At 40.1% G+C, this 15,086-nt stretch overlaps 1 protein-coding gene across 2 annotated transcripts in view; it reads left to right on the top strand.

Annotated features, from left to right (window-relative positions):
* MTA3 (metastasis associated 1 family member 3) overlaps nt 1–15,086 on the top strand; it is a 163,671-nt gene that overhangs the window by 123,921 nt on the left and 24,664 nt on the right. For both annotated transcript variants that reach the window (XM_019549403.1, XM_019549404.1), the window contains one exon: nt 4,207–4,395. In XM_019549403.1, the coding sequence (XP_019404948.1) occupies nt 4,207–4,395 (189 nt within the window). The remainder of the gene's footprint in view (nt 1–4,206; nt 4,396–15,086) is intronic.

Genomic DNA, 15,086 nt, shown 5'->3' with positions numbered 1-15,086 from the left:
TGCTGCTTACCTTGCCAGTGTAGCTGGGGCCGATCTCCATGGCAATCCCAACCTTGTGCTATCACAGGAATTATTTTCATGGTCCTGTAAAATGATTTCAATTTGTATTTTCCTAGTAAAGTAAAAGGACTTAATTGATTGCAGTGTCACTGTAGCACCTAAGAGCATGTTTGCCCTGCCTCTGACTATGCTAAGTGCTGCTATGGAAAAATGGCACATCCAGTCACTCCCATACCACATGTTCCAAATGAGAGGAAAAGTAATATAGCCACTGTTACAGCAGCGTAGATGTGCACTAGTAGACACCAGAGACAGAGAGCTGTGCTGGGTGTGTGCTGAGTGCACTCTGAACACTAGTTACAATACTTTTTTGTGGCATTTGCCGCACAGAATATTGAATGAGAGTGTGTGCGCATGGATGGGAGGCTGTGGGTGGGGATAAAGTACGCATCATGATATACCTTGCTGCAGTCAGAAACGGTATAGATATGCTTTAAGAACCTTAGACTTTCCCTAGGACTCCACTGGGAGGCCCTTAGATTTGGACCATGCAGCCACAAGCTCAAGAGATTGCCTTTGGCTCGCTGTAGATCATAAATAAAACATTCTCGTTAAATATAACTTCTGGTAAATGCCAGAACTAACAATAGAGAGTAACTAATATGTACTCTGTAAAGCATGCATAATGGGATTTGCGGTCTTATAATTTGTCAAGAATAATAATTTTAGTTATACTGACCAGAAGCCTAATTGAATATTATAAAAATAATACGCTTTAAACAGGTCATACTGATTTTTTTTATTTTTTATATGATACTCATATGTAACTCCAAATACCACTGTATTCTGATAGACATAAACAGAACCAAATTTTATAAATGAAAGTTAGAAAGTTAGATATATCCCTGTATTTGCAGACTACCTGAGGTGTACATAAAGAGGATCATAAATAACAGTATACTGAAAATAAATTAAGAGAATTAAAAGAGAACACTTGTAGTTATTTGGCGAAAACCACATTTAACTTAGTCACCATCTGGCTGCTTTACTGTAAATACTTGTTTCATATCAAATGTATTGATCATAAGAAAAATGTTTCGCCTTGCCCAGTTTATAGATACTAAAAGCAATTAAATGGAAAACTATCTTGTTTTAGATAACTGTGATGTGGCAAGGGCAATTGCATACTTTATTATAGAATATAATGTCCTCAATAATATTTAAGCTTTTAAAGATAAAAGATGCATCTGATTTTCCTTTCCATGATGTACTCCTATTCACTGTAAATGTTTTGCACTAGAGTAGTTCTTCACTTTTACATTTATGCATACTTTCTTCTTTTAAATATTAAATGGATCAAAAATTTCCTGTAAATACTACAGATTATATACCTTTCTTCATGTACAGTTCAGTGATTAATACTGTATTTTTTCCATCTTTGTGTAAAGGTACATATTATATTAATGTTGCTGAAGTGATGCATTTAGTGTATGAGAAGTATGAAAGTTTGCCTTGCAAATGATCTATTACACTTAATGGAAGCTACATCTTATTATGAGACAGCCAGGGAGACACCACAGCTTTAATTATCATATTTGTTCATTTTTCCCTTCACTTGTCTGCTCTTTAAGAGTTTTTAAACCCTTCTTATTGTCAATGCATGATGTTTTTCCCCTAAATTAAGAAAAGATGCTCATTCTCATAGGATTCACGCCTGTCATATATTCCTATGTTAATTGGAGGACATGTTTTGAATAGCACTTAAAAGTTGATATCTCATTAGAAAAAGGTTGTGGTGAATAGTGTATTTGATTAGCACTTGGGAAGTGATGTGCTGTGGGTGTATAATCCTCAATACGCTGTACTGAACATGTTAGCAGTTTGGCATTACACTTTAAGTGTAATTGATGGGAAAATAGCAGTGCCTAAACTCTATGTTTGCCATATTCCTAATTGGTTGTTCTATTAGGAGGTGGTTTAATCAAGCTTTTTGTTAAATAAGTGTTATTATTTTGGGTTGTTCGTAGATGTAGGACAAGCTGCAGGGGCTCCATTGGATGACTGGCAAGCCAGGGGTTGTCTTATAGCTTCCCCAATTGCATGCTTAGGTGAAGATGAAGAGTCATAACTGGAAGCACCAAGATATCTCTACATTTGGGCTGTACAAATTGTGCCATTTTGTAGGACTCCAAATTGGTCAACAGCCCCTGTTGTCTCATTTTATTATGGCTGGCCAGTGAAAAATAGGGTCTGCAGTGGAATCTTTCAGTTTAATGGGACCTCTGAAAAGTACCCCCTGTCCCTGTCCCTGTCCCTGCCAAAAGACAGCAAATGCTGTAAGATTAACTAGTTCAAGGATAAAAAAAGGAAGAGTTTTCGAGCACAGTGGAATTCCACAGCCCATTGCTGCAGGACTGAGGTTTAGCTTTCTGGCTATGCAGTGCAGGCAGTTTTATTTCACTTACTGGAAATACTGAATGCTGAAGAATAAAAGCCTTAGGGAAGAATGTAGAAAACCTGGAAGACTTTTTTCTAGACTTGCTGTATCTTGTGTAGTGCATAGATTGATGTTGATAGGCATCTTAAAGAAACCTAAACTAGATTGACAGAATCTCTCTTCTTGCTTCTCTCAGTGGAATTAGCTCTTAAATCTTGTCCAAGGGGGAACAAATCATAGCATGAGATGTTTTTCGAAAGAAAATGAAGCATAAAGAAATGTGACTTTGAATTTTACACACGAGGCTTCTGATTTTGTGAATTAGGAGTAAAAACACTTGACTTCTGCAGGCCAGGACTCTAAAATGTCTTTATTCAAGATATTATTAAATTATAGTAGTAAAATTTTGTTGTTGTCTTTCTTCAGAGAATTTCTTCCCTTGCTTCTGCTTGGGAGAGCTCAAAATTCCCCTTCCCATCCTACAGTCCTTCATTTGTGGTGTATCCCAGCTTGGCTTCAGATCCAAATATTCTTTCCCCTCTCTTGGGAGTCCCTGGGCGGTTGCAGTCTCCCTGCCTGCCTACCATGATGCAGGAGCCTACCTAAACAAGAGAGTTGAGGTTTTAGCCTGAATAAAGAAAAAAGAATGTTAGTTCAGGAGCTTGTCAGCAGTCTTAACATTCAGAATAGAATGTAATTCTCTAAGTATTTTGTGTCTTTTCTACCAAAACATGTTTTTAAAAAATAAACGAGACAAAAGTGACCATTTTTTCATTAAATTTTACAATAAAGAAAATTGGCTGCATGATGGTCTTCTTATTTTTATCTCAGACTTCATTTCTGATGCAAAATTTGCTACATAAACCTGTAAAAGGAATGAAGGGACAACTTGACTGTTCAGCTGAAGAGAACAGCATTGGTTCTGTCGGTCTCTCAGCTGCTGGTAGCCTTAGAAAGGACTTTGTGTTAACCGTTCATTTTATTTGTTACATGCCTTTTCTGAGGTGGAGCCACAATGCACCTCTTTATTTTTTTTATCTTCCCCATTGCTTGTTAGTGATAGGAGTCTTCAGTGATTGTTTCAAAGCAATTGAACATAAAATGCAGTTTCTTTTTTAGTTGCTTCTGTTTTTCTCTGCCTTCTACCAAAGAAAAGGTGCCCATCACCTAGCTACGTGCAATTGTTTAGCACAGCTATGTATAATTTTTCATGAAAGCATTTCATACCTGGATAAAATCTTCTTACTCTTTTCTCATTATGGTAACAACAACAATAATACAAGTGGCAGTTTCCTTTCCTATCAATTGATTCATAGTTTGGGACCAGTAGAAGTTTGCATTATCTGGCTTAGCATTATTTATAATCCTTACTTGGTGAAAACAAACTTGCCAGATACTCATCTGGTGCCAGTTGGCATGTCTTCATTGGGTTAAGTGGGCCTGTGCCCATTTATACCAGATGAAGATCTGTCAAAATAAAAAGCATGGTAATAATGCGTAGGCAATTCATCTGAATTAAATAAAATTAAGTACTGTAGTTTTTTATTATTATCATGAACTGTTCTTCCCCAAAATAACTATTATTGGACTAATTTGGGTATTTCTAATAATCCACGTCAGATGATACACAACAGGATGCATTTAAATTTAGCAACAAAACATGCTTCATAATATGATATAAAATATAATACTTTCATTAGAGATGTTCTGTGGTTCATGACTCTTTAATTCAGTGGTTTGTTTTTACTTTCTCTCTCTCTCTCTCTCAGTTTCATGCAATGGATACCTTGCATAAACACAACTATGACTTGAGCAGTGCTATTAGTGTTCTAGTACCACTTGGAGGGCCTGTTCTTTGTAGAGATGAAATGGAAGAATGGTCAGCATCAGAAGCTAGTTTATTTGAAGAAGCTTTGGAAAAGTATGGCAAAGACTTCAATGACATACGACAAGACTTTGTAAGTACTGAATTGATGCACTTCTTCCTTGCGTTCTTAACACGTTTTGGTAGTGATAGTTGTAATTATTTTCCATGGAAGATTAATTTCAGGAAAATAAACTTTCATCCTGCTGAAGTACATATGTATACAAGGTTTGTTCAAAAAATTACCGAGACTGAGCATGTATTTGTGGTACAAAGTATTGGGTGGGGGCGTGGCTCTGCTGAGCATGTCTGGGCATGTTGGGACTCCTCTGGACAGGTTTGCAGTTCATGGCGTTTCCCCAGGTTTCTGTGGCCAGCAGTTGAAGTAAGATTGTTTGTGTCTTGCATCGCCTTCTGTTATGTCAGAATGTCCAGAACAACGCGTGTGCATAAAATTTTTCATGAAGATAGGGAAAACGGCAAGTGAAACATATGAATTACTTAAAGTAGCATTTGGTGATGACACGATGAGCCATGCAACAGTTTTTGAATGGTATTGTCAGTTTAAAGAAGGGCGATTGTCGGTCAAAAGTGACGAGCGTTCCAAACGCCCTTCAGCATCACAAAATGATGAAAATGCGGCAGTGGTTTGCAGTTCAGTTGGAAATATAGGCGGTTGACTGTCCAAGAGGTTACAGAAGTTGGAATTTCTGTAGGTTCATGTCATTCAATTCTAACTGGCAGAAAAGTGGGTGTCTGACTCTTGGATGCTTCACCACGACAACTCTCCTGCCACCTCAGCACAGCTTGTGAAGCGATCTTTAGCCAAACACTGTATCCCACAAATGCCGCAGCCTCCATATTCACCTGGTATGGCCCCATGCAACCTTTTTCTCTTCCCTCAACTAAAGAAAACCTTGAAGAAGATTTTGTGATGTGAAAACCATACAACAAAAATGCGACTGGGCAGCTTTTAGCAATTCCACAAATTGCTTATCAGAGGTGCTTCCAACAGTGGCAGAAACGTTGGGAGAAGTGTGTGGCTGCAGAAGGAGCATACTTTGAAGGAAATTAAGCCCAAACCCCTGTAAATAAAATATTTTGTTTCCTACAGCATCAGTCTCAATACTTTTTGAACAACCTTCGTATAGCCTAGATAGGAAAAATATGTCTTGTTCTTTCTTGGTGTGAAGTGACTAGAATACCTTCTATTAAAAGATTTGGTTTAATAGCTGAGCTTTCTTTTATGCTAAGTTCCAGTGTATTTTCATTTGGATTTTCAGAGGATGGTAAGACAGTTTGGTGCTTTTGAAAATACCAGCCTTTCCTTCCATGTTTAGCACTGGGGAGAGCTGAACTCAATCATTAAAATTTTAAAGCTTTTAAAAATGTTCTATGGTGAGGTATCCTCATGCATCAGATATTTTGGCATTTAGTAAGATTGAGGGAAATGGTCTCTGATCCCTTCCAACTGTAAGGTCCATTTTTGGACTACTGCAGTTTTGGACAGCAAATATTTAGATTGTGCAGAGTAGTAGCATGGAATTGAAGCTAATCACTGACTGCCCAAGTATTTAATAATTTGTCATTTGTTTTTTCCCATTTTTAGAGCCTTTATAGCATTAGCCTTTTTTTAGAGCCTTAACTACTGTACAACATCTACCTCTTCAGTTACACTCATCTCTTCATGGTGGTTGTGGTGGTCTGAACTAAACAGAGTAAATCAGTTAGTTATGGTTAATTATGTAATCAGCTCATTAACTAGTTATGATTAATTTGTGTATTTCCAAATGTTTTTGTTCATTGTGATTAAGCCCATGTTATAAAATCTCAGCTCAGTGCCTTGCAGTAGAGTGCCCCACCATTCTGTTTTCTTATCACAGTTAGCAGCTGGTTTTGCAAGGTGTTCTTCTAAGGAGACTTTTTATAGCAATGCCAAGTATTTAATGGAAAAGGAGTTAGAATATGCTCTCAAAATGGGCATTTGGAGAGCACAAAAATTGTTGCTGGTCATCCTGGATTCCAGTGTTGTCAATTCAGCACTTTCATAGTTTTAAAATTAAATAAATGTAAATGAATAAGGGCAGAAAGGGAAAGGGATTGTCTCTGAAGAGCTGACATTTTAACAAATTTATACCTGCCACACACAATGTCTACTGGACTCAGCACATATTCATCTTAGAAAATGACTTTTAAGTGTGTAGCAGTTCTGTTTATACATTCAAGATAGCTGTAACTAAGAAAATTATTGGATTAAGGGAAATAACGAATAAGTGATCACACTTTTCTACATTAAAGATTTAATGTATAATAGTATATAAAAGTATATAAAGAGGTAATATGAAGTTAATAGATATTTAAATAAATGCTTTAGTATCTAAAAGGGCACTAGTTGCTAATAATTATCTCTAGCATCTTCAACTGATGTAACAATTTCTGATATATACATTGCTCATTTATCAGGTCCATAAAATATCTATTAAGCATATATTAACCCTTTGTAAATTGCACCTTTATATATAATACAGCCTAATAAATCTAATATTCTTGGGACTTACCACATAGTTCTTATCTATATAATTATATGGTGTTGCGTATCGTTGAATTCTATGATCCTTTCCATTGATTTATTAGAACTTTGATTCAGAAGTTATTTCTGCAGTAATGCACAAAATGATAATAATTTGAAACTGCCTACTGAAACCTGTTTAATGTTTGGTGGATCAAAGAGAAGTAAAAAGACGTTTGTTCTCATTTGTGATATGAGAATGTAGAGTAAACGAAAAGGCGCAAGGAGTGTTAACATTAGAGTCAAAATGAGCCAAAACTGCTGAGATCAGTTAAATGTTCTGAAAACTGACAAAACTGTATTGTATCCTTCGCCACTCTTTCTGCCTTCAGAAAAGCAGTATGTCAACACTGTAATGTCACTAACAGAGCATAGGCAAACAAGGTTTTGGGGTGAAAGTATTATCTTTTATTAGACCAACTAAATCGTTTGGAAAAATTGTTATTTACAAGATTTCAGGCATGAACACCCTTCTTCAGGCATGAAGGACACAAACTCCCTTTGACAGAGCATGTCTTTCACAGTTTTTCATATCACATTAGTCACTTAGAGATATAGTCAGAATTACATATACTCCCTCTTGCTTGCTTTCCTACTGATCCTTTGTATTTTGTACTCTTGGTTGCCAATATAGCAGCTTCAACTGGAAGGATGGAGTGTCCTCTGCCTTCCCACGCTGTGTTGGTTAGGACACTCTCCTAGAAAGTAAGAGAATGTGATTTAAATCCCTTAAGAATGAAGAAAGCTTGAACTCAGATTTCTGTTTGTCAGGGTCCTACTACACATTGAAATTAAATCTGCATAGAAACCAGCTATGGAAGTTGACACATTTTCAAGCACTAGCTTTATAGCTGGTTGGCTGTTTTTATAGCTGGATAATCATTTTTATTCCATGATAATTACTTTGCCCATTTGGCTAGTCTAAATTTCTTGCATGATTCTCCAGCTGATTGTGCGATAATTACTCTGCATTTATGGCTGTTCTTACTTTGCACATGTGGCTGGTCTAAATGTATTGGGCACTTAAGCAGTTAAACAATTGCATAATATATGCAACATAACAAGGGCCTCTGGGCAAGTTTTCTTGGTACTAGGCTCTTGGCCAAGAGTGGACACCGTTAGCACCATTGTTTTGTGCTGAACTGAATATGTGCTCATCATGTTGGTCTGTTACTTGTCGGGGAGTAGATTATCATGGCAAAAGTAATGCCTGGCCAGCTGGTCTAAGTAAGTCACTTTTCTGCCTGCACAGTAACACAAATGTGGGAGCCCAGCTATCTCTATGGATCTATGGATCTATGGATCTTGGTAAATGCAGACATTTACCATATTTATTCAAATATAAGAAAAGTTTTGTGTTTCTCTGCCCCACACACACCCCTCCTCCTGCCCTGCCCATTCCTCCTCAGTCAGCATGGGGGGAAAAAACCCTTTGTCTTACATTTTCATATCGCAAGCCCCCTTCCCCCAGTTAAATACATTGTTGATCATTAAATTGCGGCTCGAAGCAGCATGTGCTCAGTCATGGAAGCCAACTGTGGAGCTGACTGACTGCAGTCCATGCTGAGCATGCCCATAGAACACCTGGCCCACATTGGGCAAAACTCCGTTTTTTTGAGAGACCCTTAAAAATAGATGGGTGTTCTCTCCACAGGGAGCTGGCACTGGGCCTGGATATACTGCAATACCAGGGCAACATCAGGAGGGCTAGAGGCAGCCCTGACACCTTCCCCTTGCTGCCAAAAATGCTACATTTGATCTAGGGTTACTGTGTGTCTGGGTTTTCTCAGACATGTCCTCTTTTTGGATCCCCCAATCTCTGTCTGGGCGGTCTTTTAAAATACCAACAAAACTCCACAATCCTGATCCAGGTTTTTGCTCTGCCTCCACACAGCATCCAAGTTTTTCCAACACTTCCTGGCTTACCCCAGCAAGGAAGTATGGGGCTGAGGGGGAGTCGGGGAGGGGCATCACATGCATCTGCTCACAAGCCCTGGCAGCTGCAGGCAGGTAAGGCCAGGACTTAGGGAGAGTGTGTGTGTGTGCATAGGCACACATGAATACACGTATGAGAGGGGATGGGTGCTTGTTGGGGCTGCCTGCCTCTCCAGTGGGGGAAGAGGGTGGGGCAGGCAGCAGGGGACTGCAAGCTGGGAGTGAAGGGCAGAAGCAGGGCTGTGAAGGGCAGGGGGCTGTGGGTCAGGAGTGAGGGGCACCAGCAGGGCTGGGTAGGGCTGTGGCTTGGGAGTGAGGGGCAAGGGCAGGGCATGGGCATTTTGCATACCCCATCCCCCCCACAATCATATTACCCCCAACAGGAGTCCTCTCGTCTTTTTTGAAACTGGAAATATGGTAACCCTAAGCCAAAAAGACCAAGATTTTGATGTGAACCATATATTACAAAACAACTAAAAGAAACCACATTAACATAAACATTGACAACCTCCCATACAACAATACCTTATTTTTTGTACACCCCTTTTCACCATTAACACATTAACCTCTCACAAACTACCCCTAGCCCAGGAAGAAACAACAACTTCCACTCCATACCTTTGTCCTTTTGAAATAAACACGGCCATTCTACTTTCCTCCATCTCTTTTCTGCCTCTTGGAGAAGAGGAGGAGGAGTTGCATTTCATGTAAAAGAGCCATATGATTGCTCAGGGCTCCAGTATGAAACTGGAGATAGGCCTGTCAAAAGTCTCTGGGTTAGGAGCAGAGAGAGCAACAAGGGTGATGCTGTAGACTACCAGACCAGAAGGAAGTGGTGGATGAGGCTTTCTTCTAACAGCTAGCAGACGTTTCCTGATAAGAAACCCTGGTTTTCATGGGGGACTTCAGTCACCCTGACATCTGCTAGGAGGGTAATACAGCAGTGCATAGACAATCCAGGAAGTTTTTGGAGGAAGTTGGTGACAGATGCTGGAGTGGCCAACTCGGGCCATGTTCTTCTTGACCTGCTTCTTACAAATCGGGAAGAACTGGTGCGGAATGTACTAGTAGATGGTAACTTGGGCAGCAGTGACCACAAGATGTTTGAAATCAGGATCCTGAAAGGAAGGATGGAGAGCAGCAGCAGAGAGCACCTTGGACTCACTTAGGGAACTCATGAGCAGGATTCCCTGGGAAGCCAGTCTGAGGGGTAGAAAAGCTGGCTGTATTTAAAGAAGCCTTACTGAGAGTGCAGAAACAAACCATCCCAATAATGTGGAGGAAGACTAACAACTATGGCAGAAGACCAGCTTGGCTTAGCAGGGAACTCTTCAGTTAACTAAATCACAAAAAGGAAACTTATAAGTGGACACAGGGACAAACAACTAAGGAGGAGTATAAGAGTATAGCTCGGGCATACAGGGATGAAGTCACAAAGGCCAAAGCACAGTTGGAGTCACAGCTATCATGGGGTGTTAAGGGGAACAAGAAGGGTAGCGACAAGTATTTCAGTAACAAGAGGAAGATCAGGGAAAGTATGGGTCCCTTGCTGAATGGGGGAAGCAACCTAGAGACAGAGGATACAGAAAAAGCTGAAGTACTCAATGCCTTTTTCACCTCAGTCTTCACAGGCAAAGTCAGCTCGAAGACTACTGCACCTGGCAGCACGGTTTGGAGTGTAGGTGAGCAGCCAAGAGTGGCAAAGGAACAGGTTGGGGACTATTTAGAAAATCTGGACATATACAAGTCCATGGAGCTGGATGGGATGGGATGCACCCAAGGGTGCAGAGGGAGTTGGCTGATATGATTGTAGAGCCACTGGCCATCATCTTTGAAAACTCATGGCTAGTGGGAGAGGTCCCAGATGACTGGATAAAGGCAAATATAGTGCTGGGCTTAGAGAGTAGTAATCAATGGCTCAATGTCTAATTAGTAGCTGGTATCAAGTGGAGTGACCCAGGGATTGGTCTTGGGGCTGGTTTGGTTTTGTTCAATATCTTCATCAGTGCCCTGGAGCTGGTGTAGAGTGCATCCTCAGAAAGTTTGCAGGTGACACCAAGCTGGAGGGTAGGGTAGGGTTAGTAATCGGAGAGATTGGAGGATTGGACCAAACAAAATGTTGTGAGGTTCAGTAAGGACAAGTACAAGGTCCTGAACTTAGGATAGAACTTAACACCAGGACAGGCAGGGGGCTCAGCAGCAGCTCTGCAGAAAAGGACCTGGGGGTTACAGTGGACTGAATAAGCTGAATATGAACCAGCCATGTGCCCTTGTTGCCAAGAAGATTAATGGCATACTGGGCTGCATTGGTAGGAGTATTGTTAGGAGATCATGGAAAGTGATTATTCCCCTCTGTTCAGCACTGGTGAGGCCATATTTGTAGTACTGTGTTTAGTTTTGGGCCCCCCACTACAGAAAAGATGTGGACAAATTAGATTAGGATTAGAGAGAGTCCAGGGAGGGCCAGTGAAAAAGATGAGGGGGTTATGGCACATGAGTTATGAGGAAAGGCTGAGGGAACTAGGTTTATTTAGTCTAGAGAAGAGAAGGCTGAGAGGGGATTTAATAGCCGCCTTCAACAACTACTGGGTGGTTCCAAAGAGGATGGAGCTAAATTGTTCTCAGTGGTGGCAAGTGACAGAACAAGAAGCAACTGTTTCGTATTGCAGCAAGGGAAGTTTAGGTTAGATATTAAGAAGAACTTTCTCATTAGGTGGGTGGTAAAGCACTGGAACATGGACTTTTCCATCCTTGGAGGTTTTTAAGACCTGGCTAGCCAAAGCCTGGGCTGGGATGATCTAGTTGGGGCTGGTCCTAGTTTCAGCAGGGTGTTGGAGTAAATGATATCCTGAGGTCCTTTTCAACCCTAATTTTTATATGATTCTCCTTTCCCATCTCATCTGCATCTTGATCCACATAGCATTTCAATTCATAAATTGCCAACTGCAAAAATTTTCTTCTGGTGAAAGCTAGTCCCTTGACCAACGGTAGGTTTCTCACTTTTCATATCGCTACTGTTGCACAAAATAGTATGGTTCTCGGTCTCTGTCTCTCCAGTCCTTTAGGCATTAACCCATACAACATGAATTTCATATGTTAAGTCAGATTTCCTGTTGATTGCCCTCAAAAAATGGCACATCCCTTCCCATACCCCTTGGACAAAAGGGCAGTCCTAAAATATATACAGTACAGATTCTTCGGTTTCTCATTCCTCTCTTGAGCATACCACCAATCTTACCAAGTCATTTATGCTGAATGCACCTCACAGGAAAAATATTCCATATCATCATTCATATAATATCTGTATGTTCTCCTTTCACTCTATTATTTGTCACTTCTTTGCATGCATTTTGCCATCTGTCTTTCCATCAGATCCCCAACTATTGTTATCTTGTCTTTGTTTCTTATCATATGAATCACCTGTTTACAGTCTTTCAAACACTCTAATCCCACTTCATCAAGTTTATTTAGCCTTACAAAGCTCTCCATCTTTGCATAGTAGATAAGTGGCTGCCATGCCCACGGCTTTTTCCATTCTCTCGTACATGTCCCATCTTCTTAATGTTCTTCCTGCTAGATAATGGCAGAAACATGCTGACTTCCCCATCCCCTCTGTTATCACCTTATGGAACATACCAAAAAGTATACACAAAGTTTTCTGAATCTGGCATTCACTAACCTCCTAATTCCCCATCTTTGTATAAATTCGTTCTAGCTACCTTTCTTTTTTACTTTCCCCCTCCCCCCTAAAAAATGCATATCTGCCTCTGTATCCTTCTTTTTTATTGCCATGATGATGGATACACCACTTCTGTGTAAAGGACAATTGGCAAGAGTATTGTTTTCACTGCAGCCACCTTACTCTTGAAAGATAATATTCTACCACTCCACAATCCCATTATTCGTCTTGCCCTTATCTCTAACTTCTCCTATGGCTTTGGGAGAAGTTTCTTTCCCTTCAGCATCCATTAGGATTCCCAGGATCTTTATTACACTCTCTACCACCCACAGCCCGAACTTCTATAAATTCTCCCAGTTCCCCACACCTGTCAACATACATTTCATCTTATTTAATTTCACCCCTGATACATCACCATAGTCCACAGTATGCTTCAGTACCTTCTTCATTAATATATTGTTCTGAGCCACTATGTTCACATGATCCATGTATAATGTACATTTAACTTCTCCTCATCCTGGTATCTTCACATCACTTATCAGCTTATCATCATAAATTCTCCATGCCAGTGGCTCCATTATGCACACAAAAAGATAGTGGGATAGTGGACATCCCTGTCTTACCCCTGTTTGTATAGGGAATGCTTTGCTCAAGTAACCATTTACCAGTACTTGACTTCCTGCTTTACTGTATAGCACTTTGACCCATCCGATCACCTTCATAGCAAACTCCATCCTCTGCACACTTCAAATATAAAGTCATGTTCAACTGTATCATAAGCTTTTTTCCAGGTCTAAATTCATCATTACTGTGTTTCTTTTCAGCTCTTGTACGTCCAATCTCTGATTAACCATAGGATTATATACCCTTCTCCAAGGAATGGCACATGTTTGTTTTTGTATCACATCTAATAAAGTCGGATGTTCTTTTGGCCAATACTTTTGCCATCAATTTGTAGTCTTTGTTTAAAAATGTTATTGGCGTCCAGTTGCCTAATGCATCTTTCTTTCCTTTCTTGAATATCAAAATTGCCACACCTTCTGCAAATCCTTCCCTATCTCCCTACCCTCCATTATTTCCTAGTATTCAGTCCATTGCTTTTTGTCTTCTAGTTCTTTCACTTGTACTCACAATACCCCCTTTAATAATTCCTGCTTCCTTGCCTGTAATTCTTCTAGCTGCTCCACCCTCTTCCTCACTTCTATTCGACCAATATTTCTGAAAAATTCTCTTGTTCTTCTCTTTATCATTGTCCACTGTTCCCGGACCTCTTTTGTAATATCTCTTCAGAATCCTCCATCCTTTATAGAATTTCACATATTCTTGACAGATCTTCTCATCATGTAGTAATCGAACATTTAACTTCCATATCCCTTTCCCGCTACCTTCACTTTTTTTAAAAACTATTTTCCATTCTCAGCATCCAGTGATCATGGAAGGCCACATCTAAGATCTCCTTCTTTCCAATCCTTAGTCCATTTGACATTAATATAAAATCAATCCTTGACATCTGTTTCCCACATGGTTCCCATCCTTGCAATCACTTCATCAGCCCATACATCCTATAAACCTTTTATTATATTAATCACACTTTTGACAAGCTGCCTGGTTCTCCCCCTGCCCCCGCCTCAGTAATACAATTGAAATTGCTACCTACCTCTGCCTTACATATACCTTTAATTTCTTGAACTGGGCAATCCTTCCTTTTCTTTCAGCTGGTGCATATATATTAATTTTTTTTTAAACACTTTCTTTTCAAAGTCCACCACTGTCCATTGCAGTTTCCATTCCACAATTACCTGTACTTACTGCATTTCTACTCTTGAACAAAATCATGACTCCAGCCGCTTTTTTTGCATCTGACCCTGCCCACCATGATAGTTCTCATCGCCATCTCTTTACAAAATGCTTGTAATCCCTCTGCCATGAGATTCCTCACTCCTGCAAACATATGTCCACTTTTACCCCACTCAGTATTGGCATAATCTTATTCCACCTATTCCGCAATAACACACCTCTGACATTTATAGATACAATACACAGTCATGCTTGTCCATTTAAATTTCACATTTCTACTACTTTACAAGTTTTCTGTGCTGCTGCTTGATGCAATCCCCTCTAATCCTCCCCATCTTCGCATCTCTTTAGTCTTTGCCAGTTGTTTTATTGCTTTAACATTTAAGAAAGATTCCCCTTTACCCTCTCCTGTACTTTTCTGCTCCCCTGCCACTCCCGTTCCCCTGTCTATTAGACCCAGACACATTAGCTCCAAGGAGTTTTTCCGCATCCTTCCCCCCCCCCCCTTCTCTCTTTGTCCTCCTTGGTTTTCCTAAGCATCATAGCATGTGATTTCTTTCTTTTCCCAATTTGACTCTCTGGCAAACAGCACAGGTGGTGGTTAAAGGAAGGGTTGGACCACAGATTTCTTGGTCTTGTTTCCTTTCCTTCTGTTCATCATTTTTATGCCTTTGTAGCAGGATGGTTTTCCTCGAAGTAAGATATACCTTCTCTCCCAAGGGGTCACCATGTAGCCCTGTCCCAGGCTAGTTTTTCCCAATCTGTGGTGTTAATGCCACACTACTTAATGTTTGCCTTGAGGGTG

This window comes from Crocodylus porosus, unplaced genomic scaffold (genome assembly GCF_001723895.1).
Source record: "Crocodylus porosus isolate Cpor-Errol unplaced genomic scaffold, CroPor_comp1, whole genome shotgun sequence".
NCBI lineage: Eukaryota > Metazoa > Chordata > Crocodylia > Crocodylidae > Crocodylus > Crocodylus porosus.
Note: the sequence above shows the minus strand (reverse complement) of the source record. Positions and strands in the feature narration are given on the sequence as shown.